Source organism: Urtica dioica, chromosome 12 (genome assembly GCF_054948205.1).
Source record: "Urtica dioica subsp. dioica isolate 48M chromosome 12, U.dioica_male_clone48M_v1_H2, whole genome shotgun sequence".
NCBI lineage: Eukaryota > Viridiplantae > Streptophyta > Magnoliopsida > Rosales > Urticaceae > Urtica > Urtica dioica.
Genome location: NC_142767.1, coordinates 9833921 through 9846745, shown reverse-complemented (window position 1 = coordinate 9846745; position 12825 = coordinate 9833921). Strand labels below are relative to the sequence as shown.

General features: G+C 36.4%; 1 protein-coding gene across 2 annotated transcripts; it reads right to left on the bottom strand.

Annotated features, from left to right (window-relative positions):
* Nucleotides 1-2694: 2694 nt before the first annotated feature.
* Nucleotides 2695-11308, bottom strand: LOC149379007 (gamma-glutamyl hydrolase 1-like). Of its 2 annotated transcripts, XM_089603219.1 has the most exons (10): nucleotides 10998-11308; nucleotides 8088-8174; nucleotides 7876-7965; nucleotides 7188-7282; nucleotides 6989-7049; nucleotides 6534-6623; nucleotides 6407-6469; nucleotides 3243-3331; nucleotides 3069-3161; nucleotides 2695-2988 (listed from the first exon to the last, which is right to left on the bottom strand). In XM_089603219.1, the coding sequence occupies exons 1-10, from the start codon at nucleotides 11229-11231 to the stop codon at nucleotides 2946-2948; spliced, it is 945 nt and encodes a 314-aa protein (XP_089459345.1). In that variant the 5' UTR covers nucleotides 11232-11308; the 3' UTR covers nucleotides 2695-2945. The 2 variants fall into 2 exon arrangements, with proteins under 2 accessions (XP_089459345.1, XP_089459346.1); XM_089603220.1 differs by lacking the exon at nucleotides 6534-6623.
* Between the last annotated feature and the right edge of the window lie 1517 nt (nucleotides 11309-12825).

Here is a 12825-nt window from a genome sequence, read left to right as displayed (position 1 = left end):
GTGACATCCAAGTAGTAGAGCCCTTGTTGCACATTACCCCGACCAATCGTCATGTTCTTCGAACGGTCCTGAAATAAACAAGACGTGGAAGAAAATGTTACATCACAATTGTGTTGACGTGTTAATTGTGAGATTGACAACAAGTTGAATTTGAAGAATGAAATAAAGAACACATCCTTGAGAATAAGTGAAGATGTACACTTAACGATACCGATGTGAGTCACCGATGAATACGAACCGTCAGGTAGTTGGACACAAATATTTTTACTTATAGGAGCATAAGAGGAAAATAGTGATAAAGATGTACAAATGTGATTAGATGCACCAGTGTCAATGATCCAACAAGGGGATGTACAAGAAAGCGATGTACCTGCTAAATTTGCCGAGGCATCATTGGACGAGTCTTTGGCCAAGAGAGACAGCAGACGGTTGTATTGGTCGGCTGTGAAGGAGGTCGCTGGTTGTACCGAGCTTCCCGCGGGTGGTCCCGAGGGCTTTGCAGGTGGTCCGGAGTTGCTTTGCCGCTGATCTTTGTTGGGGAAGCCATGGATCTGGTAGCATGTCGCTTGAGTGTGGCCATGATGGTTGCAATGATGAAAAAAAGGGCGTTGGCGCTCTCCGTATGAGCGATTGTTTGGAGCTGATTGCTTGGCAACATGAAGGGCAGATGAATCGGCGGAGACAGTGGAGCGAAGGTTGATTTCTTGTTGCTTTTCTTCTTGGCGAACAAGGCTGTAAATTCGCTGGACTGATGGAAAAGGTTCCATCAAGAGGATTTGGCTTCGAACCGCCGAATAGTTGTCGGTGAGACCTTGTAGAAACTCCATGGCTCTGTCTTGATTTTGTTGATCGACTAGCCATTTTGCGTTACCGCAAATGCACGGAGGCATCGGAACGATGCTGGACAATTCATCCCATAGGGATTTGAGTTTAGTGAAATAAAGGGAAACAGTCATACCATCTTGTTTGAGCACGGAAATGGAGTGCTTGAGTTCATAGATCTTAGGAGCATTTGACTGCGAGAATCTCTCCTTGAGGTCAATCCAGATTTGACTAGCCGTCTCAGCGTATAGGATGCTAGGTCGTATCTCGGGAGAGACAGAATTGAGGATCCAACTGCTCACAAGGTCATTGCAGCGTCCCCAATTGACGCCGGCGTTCGCGTCGGTCGGCTTGGACGAGGAGCCATCGACGAAACTGAACTTGCTTTTCGCCCGCAGTGCCATGGTGACCGCTCGGCTCCATGAAACGTAGTTGTCGCCGGTGAGAATGGGCATGACGAGGACAGTGGGCGGACTGTCGGAGTGATGAATCGCGTACGGGTTGGATTGATTCAGAGGATTAGCGACAGTGGCTTCACCGGACATGTGCGTTTCTGTGGCGTTCACCTCGCTGGACATGTTGATTGACTAGAAAAAAAATACTTTGATAGCTGATATAACAACAGAGATATATGAATATGATTTCAATAAATGCAGAGATATATTTTTGGCATTGTATATGCAAATACTTTGATTTTGAAATGTGCCAGAGGACGTATATCAAGATATGATAATTGATATGAGTGATATCATGAATGACAATGAATTAGATATTGATGGAGACAATCAATGAGAATTAAATGTTATAGCATATGGGAAAATAACGCAGGAATGGAATATCGCAAAGATAAAAGGAGATAAAAAAAACGCAGAAGGAAAGAATCTGCTCTGATACCATAAAGAAAAATAAGCAGTGTGAATATAGAATGGATTGCGATGCATTTATCATTGATTGTGCCTTGAATATATAGCCATATTTACAACAGATTATAACGTAATAATGGGAAACTAATTAACGCAGTAAAAGCTGATAACAAACTAGCCTAATATACAAAACTGATATAGCTAAAAAGTAGAAAACTCTTTAGGCGTGTATTATGGAGAATATATCGTTCAACAAAAACCCATTCCTTTACCGAAGTTTCATTGGAGCACTACAATGTCTAACCATTATGAGACCCGATATATCGTTCATAGACAACCGAGTCAGTTTCTTCAACGAACAAGTGAAGCTCATTGGCTGGCATGCAAACGAGTGCTGAGGTATAGGAATATGGGCACATTCACTCATGGTATAACGTTCAACCCTACAAGGAATCTCGTGTTAATCAATTTCGCAGACGCAGATTGAAAACGTCTATGAGTGTCTACTGTGTTTATCTCGCTAGATGCCTAGTATCGTGGGGCTCAGGAAATCAAGCTGATGTGGCAAGGTCGATCACGAAAGCCGAATACAGAGCCCTAGCCCATGTTGCTGCAGAGATCATGTGAATAAGATCGTTATTTAGCGAGCTCAAGGTTTCGGCTATTCAAACAATAGTAGTGTGGTGTGACAACTTTGGTGTAGCGGCAATGACGACTAATCTCGTGTTCCATGCATGAATGAAACACGTAGAAATTGATATACATTTATTACGTGACATGATGCTATGAAAAGAGCTTGAAATTAGGTACATGGAAACCATACGAAGGCATTATAAGTCGGTCAGTTCTTTAAGCTCAAGAATAAGCTGGCCCACTCGAAAAAAGTTAGTTATAAGATATAAAGTTAGTTCACACTATAAGTTATAATATAAGTTAAAACTCATGTAACTGAATTTTATTATATCAAATTCACATAACATATAAGAGAAAAAGAGGATTATATGTCATTCTATCAATATCTCTCTAGATCTTAACATATAACTCAACCCTTCCATTTGATATCTACTTTTGCAAATAATGTTTGTGAAAAGTTTGAGAAGCCGTTTTTACAAAGAAATCATTTAAAATCCTTCATTTATAAATCAAAATAATGTCCAAGGTTATATACGATAAGATAGAACAATGGATTTCGATAAAATAAATGGTTAGATGAATGATTCTCGGATAAAGTTCGACGTTTCGGATGGAAATCTTTAATGTTCACGTCGAAGGCCGTGTGAAGATGTAGACTTCCTTGTAAGATCTGTGATTAAAAAAAAATTCCCATAAATTAAGATGGCGGAGGAAATAAGATTCATCACGCTATATGTTTTCCATCATTACCCGATTTTGCCACAATATGTAGGAATGTAATTATTGATCACATTGTCAAGTACTGTCTGAAGAGGCGGTTTATTCAAAGATTTCATTGACTCGCTGCACCACAAGGAGAATTACGTCAATGACACGTTTCTATTGCCGTTTCTAAACCATACATGTCATTTGGTTAGCTCTAACCTGACTAAAAAGTTTGCCACGTGTTGGGTGACACAAATAGCATCTTCAGTATGTGGAGTCATCTTTAAGCCCCACTCGAAAGGATTTTTCTGCACACATATTTAATAGGGTCCATTAGGAAAATAGCCAACATAAACGTTTGATATTACTAAATAGTCAACGTTTGATGAATCTTAGGTAAATAGCAATTTTCATGTATTTACAGACGTAAATCTTAAATAAATAGGCGCCTCCATATATTAGTCCATGTCATTATTTACGGCTATTTACCTAAGATTTATCAAACGTTGATTATTTTCCTAATTTTCTTTATTTAATATTTAGTGGCTTACATCCTTAATGTTGTCTTCAAGATATTAAAACGAAACCATTTTATTTGTTTAATATAAATAAAAAACAGAAATACAAAATCAATTTTTTTAACTAGAGAGGAAGCCAACAATTTTCTTTAAGAGACTTAGAGCATATCCAATGTTAACATTAAATTTGACACTGAATTGGTGTAATTTTTACACCAAATTTACTTTTTGCTCTGGTACTACATCAAATCTCACACTAAAGAAAATATTCTAGAAAAATGCTTTTTGATTAAGTTTTTAATCTAACATACTTTAAATTTAGTGTTTTAATTTTATGAGTTATGTCTAATTAGATATATAAAAATGTAATTGTATTTTATTTCTCAATTATATACAACATATAGCATAAATCAATAATAAATTATTTAAAAATAAAAAATATAGTTAATAAAAGTGAAAATTAATAAATTTCATTACATAGATAATACAACATCTTTTAGAGAATAGATAATACAACAATTTTTAGGGAATAGATAATATATCATGAAAAAAAAACATGATTTGATTTGATATTTATAATTTTTATAAAATATTGACTTAATTTAAGTGGTATTGAGGAAATTAGTTTGGATTATAAACAAAACTCTAAACAGTTAAAAACATATTGATTAGGTTGGATTAATTAAAATATGTACTTTTAATTATTTTTTTTTAAATTAATTAGATTATAATAGTGATTAAACATTTGGTGTAATCTTGACACCAAATGAACAATGTTACATCAAATATGGTGCAACACTGTCCATTTGGTGTAAAAGTTGCACAAAATATAAAGTTTTAGAGTTTTTGTGATTTTACAATTGGAGGAGAAAAACTCTAAATTTGAAATTTTAGAGTTTAACATTCTAGATGGTCTTAGAAAAAAATATCATCACGAATATCATCTATATTTTAGCCAAATGTCATGTCTTCGTATCTTGTGTTCTCTAGTGGATGACAATTCGATATTAGGTATTAAATTATTCCTCATATTATAATGATATTAATAATTTATTTCTTATAATCAATATTTTGATTGATTTTTTTGTGTGTCAATTAACTAAAATTGACATAATAAAAACAAAGCTATCGCAATCTCGCGGCTTCCTAACATGTGTCGTCCAAGCGTCGTAACTCCTTGATAGAGGTGGCGTGGTCAGCTTCTGGGGTGGTCTGTGTTAACCGCATTTTTGGATTGACGCTTAGAACTGTTCGTGGTTCGATCTAGAGCCGGACTCTATGACCGCACGTAGATTGAGTGTTGTGAAGTTATACTCTTCTCGTCATCTCCGTCTCGTCACTTTGTCAATAGTTTACCTTCGTGTTCTTCGCGTTCATCAAATTCTTCGGGTTCGTCGTATTTTTAGGGTTCTTCGCGATCTTCGAGTTCTTCACGTGCTTCATGTTCTTCACGTGAAAAGAACAAGAAGCATGAACTAGAGGGACGCAGAGAGGTTTACATTGGCCCGCGCTCTGACGCTTAACATTAATTGTGTTGTATTTCATTCTTAGTAAATGATTTGTGTTCGTCTCTATATTTTCTAGAGAGAGAGAGAGAGTCGTGTTCTCAATTGTGTAGAGTTTTGATAAGTTGAGAAAATTTAGCTTATGTTGTGAGTTGATGGGGTATCTATATCCATCGTCTTTGAAGTTTGAGTGAGTTTTGGAGGCAATTGAGCCTTGGAGGTCGTTTTGGCTGATGGTGTGCCTTGGATGACAGATGGTCAGTGTCTGCTGAAGGTTTAGAGGCTTGCCAACAGTTTCATGCCGATAGTTCCACGCCAATAGTTCCATATTGATAGTTTTATGTCGATAGTCTCGGCCATGAAGTTCGCCGATGGTCTAACGCTGATGGTTCCGTGCCGATAGTCTTGGTCATGAAGTTCGCCGACGGTTTCCATGATGCCTAAGGTTTCCTCTTGCACAATGTTCTATTTGCCTAAGGTTTCCTCTTGCCTAAGGTTTCTGTTGTCTAAGGTTTGAGAACGATATTTTTGTGCGCCGATAGTTCAAAAATGATTGCCTTTGCCAATAGTCATGCTTTGCTGAAGACTTTGGGACGCCGATAGTTTGATCTTGAACTTCGCCGATAGTATGGCCGCCGATAGTTCAAGGATTCTTCTCTTCGTCGATAGTTTGGTCTTGGACTTTGCTGATGGTATGGCTGCCGATAGCTCAAGGATTCTTTTCTTTGCCGATAGTCTTGCTTTGCCAAAGGCTTTGGGACGCCGATAGTTTGATCTTGAACTTTACCGATGGTTTGCATGATGATGGTTTAAGCATGCCGATAATTAGGTCTTGAACTTCGTCAAATCTTATCTTTTTTGCTCTCGGGGTGTCATTTTTATTTTGTGAAAATCACGGCATAATAGCCTGTTTTAGGGTTTCCTTGATTCGAACGATGGTACGTTTTCCTAATCGAAGAGGTTCCATAGGACAAGTCTTCTTGGAGGCTCCGTAGGTAGTGACCTCTTTGTAGTTAATGACGAATCAATATTGCAAAATGTCGACTCCATTTTGTCGTGTCAAGATACGAATTGGTCGACCGACTTAGAGATAAGTTAGTGGCTCCTTGTCAAGGCGTGACAGTATCTCGAGCTCGGGATCAACTTTCTTTGGTCAACGAGTGCCTCATTCAAGTCTAGAAGTTACCTTTTTAATAGTTTAAATTAATTTTTTAATTAATACTCTTATGATGATTTCGTTTTTCATTTTCGATTCCAATCTTTTTTTTTTAAAATTATATTATAGGTTTATATAGTAATGCTAAAAACAATAATTATATCCTTATATTGAAGTGAAACACCACGTTAGATAATATAATACCTCTGGATGCCATTGAAATCCTGTCACAGGGTAGTTATGTGCTTGTATGGTCGACACGTAAACCTGAAATTCTTAACGTTAAACAAAAAAAAATAATAATAAAAATTCCAATACTCCCGTCCCATACCGCATCATATTCATCTTTAGAAGTCGTTAAGATCTTGAAGAAGCTACATAATTTAGGGCTCTGCTGAAATCTTTCAGGTGAGATACCACACTGAGGCAATAAAAAAAAATAGTTTAAAAAAAATAATAATAATGAACTAGCTTTCTTTAGTAGAAAGAAATCGTCAAGAACATGCTAAAAAATGGCCTGCAAGTTTCTAAAAGAATGTACTAAAATACATAAATCATCACAATATACTAGGTGTTTAAGAGTTATATTTTCAGCTCATATGTGTAACCAGTACAAAAATCATTTTAAAATTATTGGTGCAACACTGCAAAATAAGTTTTAAGATGATACTTATTTTATTTCGTAATGTAATAGCTAGCTACACCTCTAAAAAACCATACACAGAAATACAAAGCATAAAAGAGCAGTTCTTCACCCTCATATAGCTTTCACAAATTCAAACTCACCTTATGATGCTGAAGTGCAAGACAATCTGTGCTCAGCTTCTTAAGCAAATCTGGGGGGAATCTGCAAATAATTAAAAAAGAAAAGAAAAAAAAAGAGAGAGAGTATGGCTTGACATAATAACTGCATAAAATGTGCATGTACAAATACATATAGTAGATATTTCTCTCTATTATTTCCTCCTGAGAAAATAAACTGTACCTCTGAAAAACAGAGTTTTCGATATTCACATTGGGGGCGAATTCTAGCGTAGATGCCATATCTAAAGCACTGAATGGCTCAAGAATTTTTTTGTTCTGTAGTGAAGCAAAAGTTTGTCCGTTGAAATATTAGATTCATTAAGTTAATAAATTATCACACATAATAAAATCTGGCTCTTAAAATGCATCGAATGTTTGTTTTGTTAAACACCATGGAAAATATCTGCATTGAATGTCATAATTTTGGCAAATTTTATTGAATGCGTACGTGCGTAAAAATCCTACATGACGCAAGGAAAAATTTGACACTACAACATATAGCGCTTTTAAGCCGCGACAATGTCGCATCTAATAATATGAAAGCTGCCGCTAAAAGTCCTATATGCCGTGGCTTTATTCGATCGAAAGTATTCTATTGTGTTTGAAAGTCAATATATATATGATGTTTCAAATTAAAATAATGAAAAAGATTTATAATTAAAATAATTAGACTACTTTAAAATTTTGTTTAGGACGTCCTATTAATTTTCACTAGGGCACGTCAAAACTTAGATATATCCTCGTTTGATGTCACGAGAAGCATAGCAAAATGTTAAGGCAGCAGCTTTATAATTATCCATTAATATAATCGCATTTTCAACTAGTCAAAGTAACTGTTGAAGGTAGAAGAAACATGAAGGATGAGTTACCTCGCTAATCATCATTGATAGAATTTGAAAACCTAAACAAATCCCATATAATGGGAAGTGATCTCCCGCATCATTCTTCTCCAAAACTTTCTGCGGCGGACAAACAAAATCTCACTCTTTAAAATATTATATAAGCGCACAGAAGACAATTTCCATTTGAAACTATCAAATCTAGAAAGAAAGAAAAAAATCACGGAGGTATACAATCGCACCTCAAATATTTTTTGGGCAATTTCATAATACAGACCGGTACAAGCCCATCCTCCAGTGAAAATCACTCCATTCACTAAACTAAGCTTCTGCAAATACAAACTGTATATGCATTAGATAGGAGCTACACGTACATATACACAGTGTGTTAGTCACGTCCTTCATTTCTCTACATTTTTTTTTATATTGTAAATCTATACGGTGTAGTTAAATTCAGATGTAAGATAATTTCGGAGTGCATTGAGTTTTCGACTATTTTACTAATTTTAGCTAAACCGCAGCACTTTTGCAATGGTATTATCATGCCAATGTAAAATAGCCATCATATTTGATATAGTTTGTAAAACATAGATGTAAAATAATTGTTTTTGTTTTGGTTAAAAATGTAAAATAACTATACTTAAGAAATCAGAATACAACAATATTTTAAAATTTTAAGACAGCTAATTAAAAAATAAAATGCATCTTAGGATATATAATGTTAGAAATATTTCGTAGAAGTTATTTATGTTACGGGAATTAAAAAGAAAACAGCTTTCTTATAAGAAGGAAAAGAAAAATAAATCACAACAACAAAATTAAGTAGAAACATAACAGAAGACACAAACGAAAACCAAAAGCCGAGGACCGTTCGACGGTCTCCTTTAAGTAATATTGCCCTTCCCGTGGGTGCCGGAATCGACGAGCAATTTACCTCCCAAGATACAATGGCGGAAACGAGAAGAGGTTTGCACCAAACGTACTTCTCCGGCGAACAAAACCTGTAGCTGAACTGAGCATCGACTACAAAGAAAATAACAATTTTGGAGAGAGAGAGAGAGAGAGAGAGAGAAGGAATAGAGAGATCAGTGTATTTTTGGTGTTCTGAATGAGAGGAGTAAGCCTCTATTTATAGGCTAACATCAATGAGGTCACAGAATTTGAATCAAACCGTTTGGTCTTAATTCAGTCTTAATGCACGGTTATTGAATCAAAACAAACGTCCAAGTTAATGCACGGTTATAAAATTAATTCACACACTAACTACTCAAGTTATTTGTGGAATTAATAAAATTTATGAAGTGAAACTTTCAGGAAAAAGATAATAATTGGCCCAAGGCCCAAGCCCGAGACATTCCCGAAACCCCGGCGCGCGCGTGTGTGTGCACGTGAGGGGTTAACAGATAACTCTCACACACTCTCCTCTCTTGCACTTGGATGACCAATAAATAAAGAGGATAATATATAAACACTACCACACCACTCACTAGTACAAAATATATATAGCATCATGTGCGACTTTTTTCGCACTTGAAAATGCAAAAGTCGCACCTGAAATTACTTTCAGGTGCGACTTTAGATGCGACAAAGTCGCACCTGAAAGTCCGCACATGATAATCCTCTTGATTATCAGGTGCGAAAAGTCGCGCCTGAAAGTGTCTTGATTATCAGGTGCGACAAGTCGCACCTGGAAGTCTTGATTATCAGGTGCGAAAAGTCGCATCTGATGCTCTTTATCTTTTTAAAAAAAAATTAATACTCGATTCTCAGAACCAAACCCACGGCAAAAACACACAACCAACCAAAACCAAACCCACGGCAAAGTCACACACGGCCACAACAAAACTCAAACCAAACAATTCCAAAACCTCATCATAGCCTCAAACAAACGTTCATCAATCATTCCCAAACAACTAAACACACAACAATTCACGCTCAAAATCAGAACCCAAAAACAAGTTCATACCCTTAAGCCATTTTCGGCCAAATTCAAACCAAGACAAGAAATTCGAGTTCAAGTTATCAATATTAATTATCAAGCTCAAACAACAACACTCAATTCCTCATAAATAACCATAGAACTCGAAACCCCCAAAATTGGAATATGAACCCTAATTTTCGAGTTCTTCAATCCAGCCAAGAAAAATTCCTACCTTGCTTGAAGAGTTGAGCTACCTAGACCGTCTACTCTCTCTTTCTCTCATCGGAGATGCTCGCCAGAGCTCCTGAGACACGCGACGTTTCTCTCCTCTCGGCTGGTGGCGCGCGCGCGGCTTGGTGGAGGAGCTGCTGTCCGGCGTTTCTCTCATCTCGGCTGGTGGCGCGCTCTCCTTCTCTCTCTCGCTCTCTCAGCTTCTTCCTCTCTCTCACTCTCTTTCCCTCTCTCTCTCGGTTCAACCCTCTTCTTCTTCTCCCTGATTGTCAGCCAAGTGATAAAAATCACTTAAATCCACCCATTTTAAAACTGAATGAAAAAATGAGGGGGAGAATTGGCCCGCTTAAAATTTTAAACAATCAGGTGCGACAAAGTCACACCTAAAAGTTTTTTTAACTATATGGTGCGAAAAGTCGCACCTGATACTCAAAAGAAAAAACAATTTTAGCGAAATTTTTTGGATTTCTGGTTGACAATCTGATGCGACTAGTCGCACCCGAAAGTCATTTAGATACGACTTTTAGGTGCGACTAGTCGCACCTAATAGTCATGCGTATTAGAAAACTAAATTTGTAGTAGTGACTCATTCCCAACCAATGTGGGACTTTTGATTTTCACTTCAATTACACATAACAAATGTGTTCTTTAAGCATATTTTGAGCATCAATTTCTCATTCATTATAGCTCCGATTTTGACAAACTTATAATCGATATTGTACCCCATTCCGCAAAGAAGAATAATACGAAAAAATTATCAAATTCCGTTAAGTGTAACCCACTCTAATCTTTACCTAAAGTCAGCAGCTTATTAGACAATAAATACTCTTTATTATCAACTTTTTCTCTCTAATATTCCAACATATAATATATATTCGTTACTGTCAAACTCGATGAAACTTGGAATCTCAAGAAAATATATTCTCGTCAGTTCCAAGAAGATAGATAACAAATTTATTTTTTATTTTTTAAATGGTTATGGTAAAGGTGAGCGAGTGACCTGGTATATATCATGGAGAGGCTCGTCGTAGATGATCGGAATAACCTTAGCACCAGCGGACTCGACGAACTTGACATACGTGGCTGGGATAATGGACGTCGTGGAGTCATCATCGCCAGGGTGGGTGAGGATACCTATCACCGGTCGGAAGTTCAGCTGACTGACTTCCTCCGGCGAAGATGATGGCTGGGCTTTGGCGGGAACGGAGAGGGAGATCGGCGAGGGATTCCACATATGTATCTCCGGCTGCTGCTTAATCAGGCTTGACCGAGAGAGAGAGAGAGAGAGAGAGAGAGAGAGAGAGAGAGAGAGAGAGAAGACACGAGTGCACGAAAAAGGATACAAATATTAATGGTTTTAAATTGCCTGTTCGTCAGTAATTCTTAAGATTTGTGGGTCCGACTTTGCATTGTAAATTAAGTCGATCGATCACAGCTGACACCTCACCAGTTAATTTTAGATATGGAGACATGAAGTAATGATGGAGAAGATGACAGCTCTCTGGTGGTGTCTCAGATCTCATCGCCGACCAGTCCCAGATTCTTAATTACAACGTCTTATTGTTATTTGTTTTCTCATGTAATTATTACAAATTTATGATTTCATTTTAATAAGGAGAAAAACATAATAAATCTTAATTTTTCTTTTTCTTTCTCATTATGTATTAGTATTTATATTTGGACGCATTATAAATATTATTTTCTTCGAAAATTCTAATTTAAGGATTCATCAATAAAAACGTTTGATTCTTTTCAAGAATCGATCACGTCGCTTGCCAGTGCGTGAAAAAAGACTACTCAATTAATTTAAAAGCCATAACAAGAAAACAAAATTAAAGGAGAGTTAGACAAACAACTAATTAAAATCTCTTACGCTAAAACTTTAGCCGAACTATTTAAAAACTTAAGAAAATAGTTTAAACTAAAGCTTGATGCAGGCTTCATTCTATGGAGTCGTATGTATACAATGGGCTATATCTTTAATTATTTGAATAGCTTGACTATAATTTTAATTGAGCATAGTAATGGTGAATTTTCGTTTCACGAAAAACTCTCACGACGGAAGTGCATGTGATGTCAAGTAGTAGATGTGCACAAGGCATTATCGATCTCACGGGGAACTTGTTCTGTTTTTCGATGTAAACTAACTTGAAAATCTTTAAGAGTTGTGCAAAATGTTAAAAAAAAAAAAAGATTTTTTTATGGTTTTTAAACTAAAGCTAATTAAAATACAAAAAAGAACAAAATAAGCAATTAAACAAATATTTGACAAACAATAAAGAAAATGAAGGGGCGCGATTTCGTTGGGTTCTTTGATTCGGTCGGTTCTACGGATTCTAATAACGATTACTGTTTCGGTAAACCTAGTCTAATTCTCTCTTGAATACCCACTAATCTTTCTCGAGTAGAAGCGGGCCTAATTGTTTGACGAACTTACAATTCTAAGCTTGGATCCTATTAAAACAAACAGTTGTATTTGGTACAGTAATTCAAACAACTATACAAACCCACTAGTCTTCTATAGATCTAGGTAGGTGGTTGAGAAAAATGGGTTGAGCACACTCGATTACCACCTCTCGGTGTCTAAACGGGTCTAGAGATTCACTACATAGCTAGTTAAGCCAATCAATGATATTAACCACCCCAATTCTCTTGATTACCACAAACCAAATCACATTTAAACACATACGTAGAGTAATCTACTAACCGAATCAATTACTACATCGCACCCCTCCTATGTATTTAGCTACTCGTGGTTGTAATCAAGCAAATAAACATGGCAATAAGTAAAAGCATGAATAAATGGATAAAATGAGACATCTATTTAA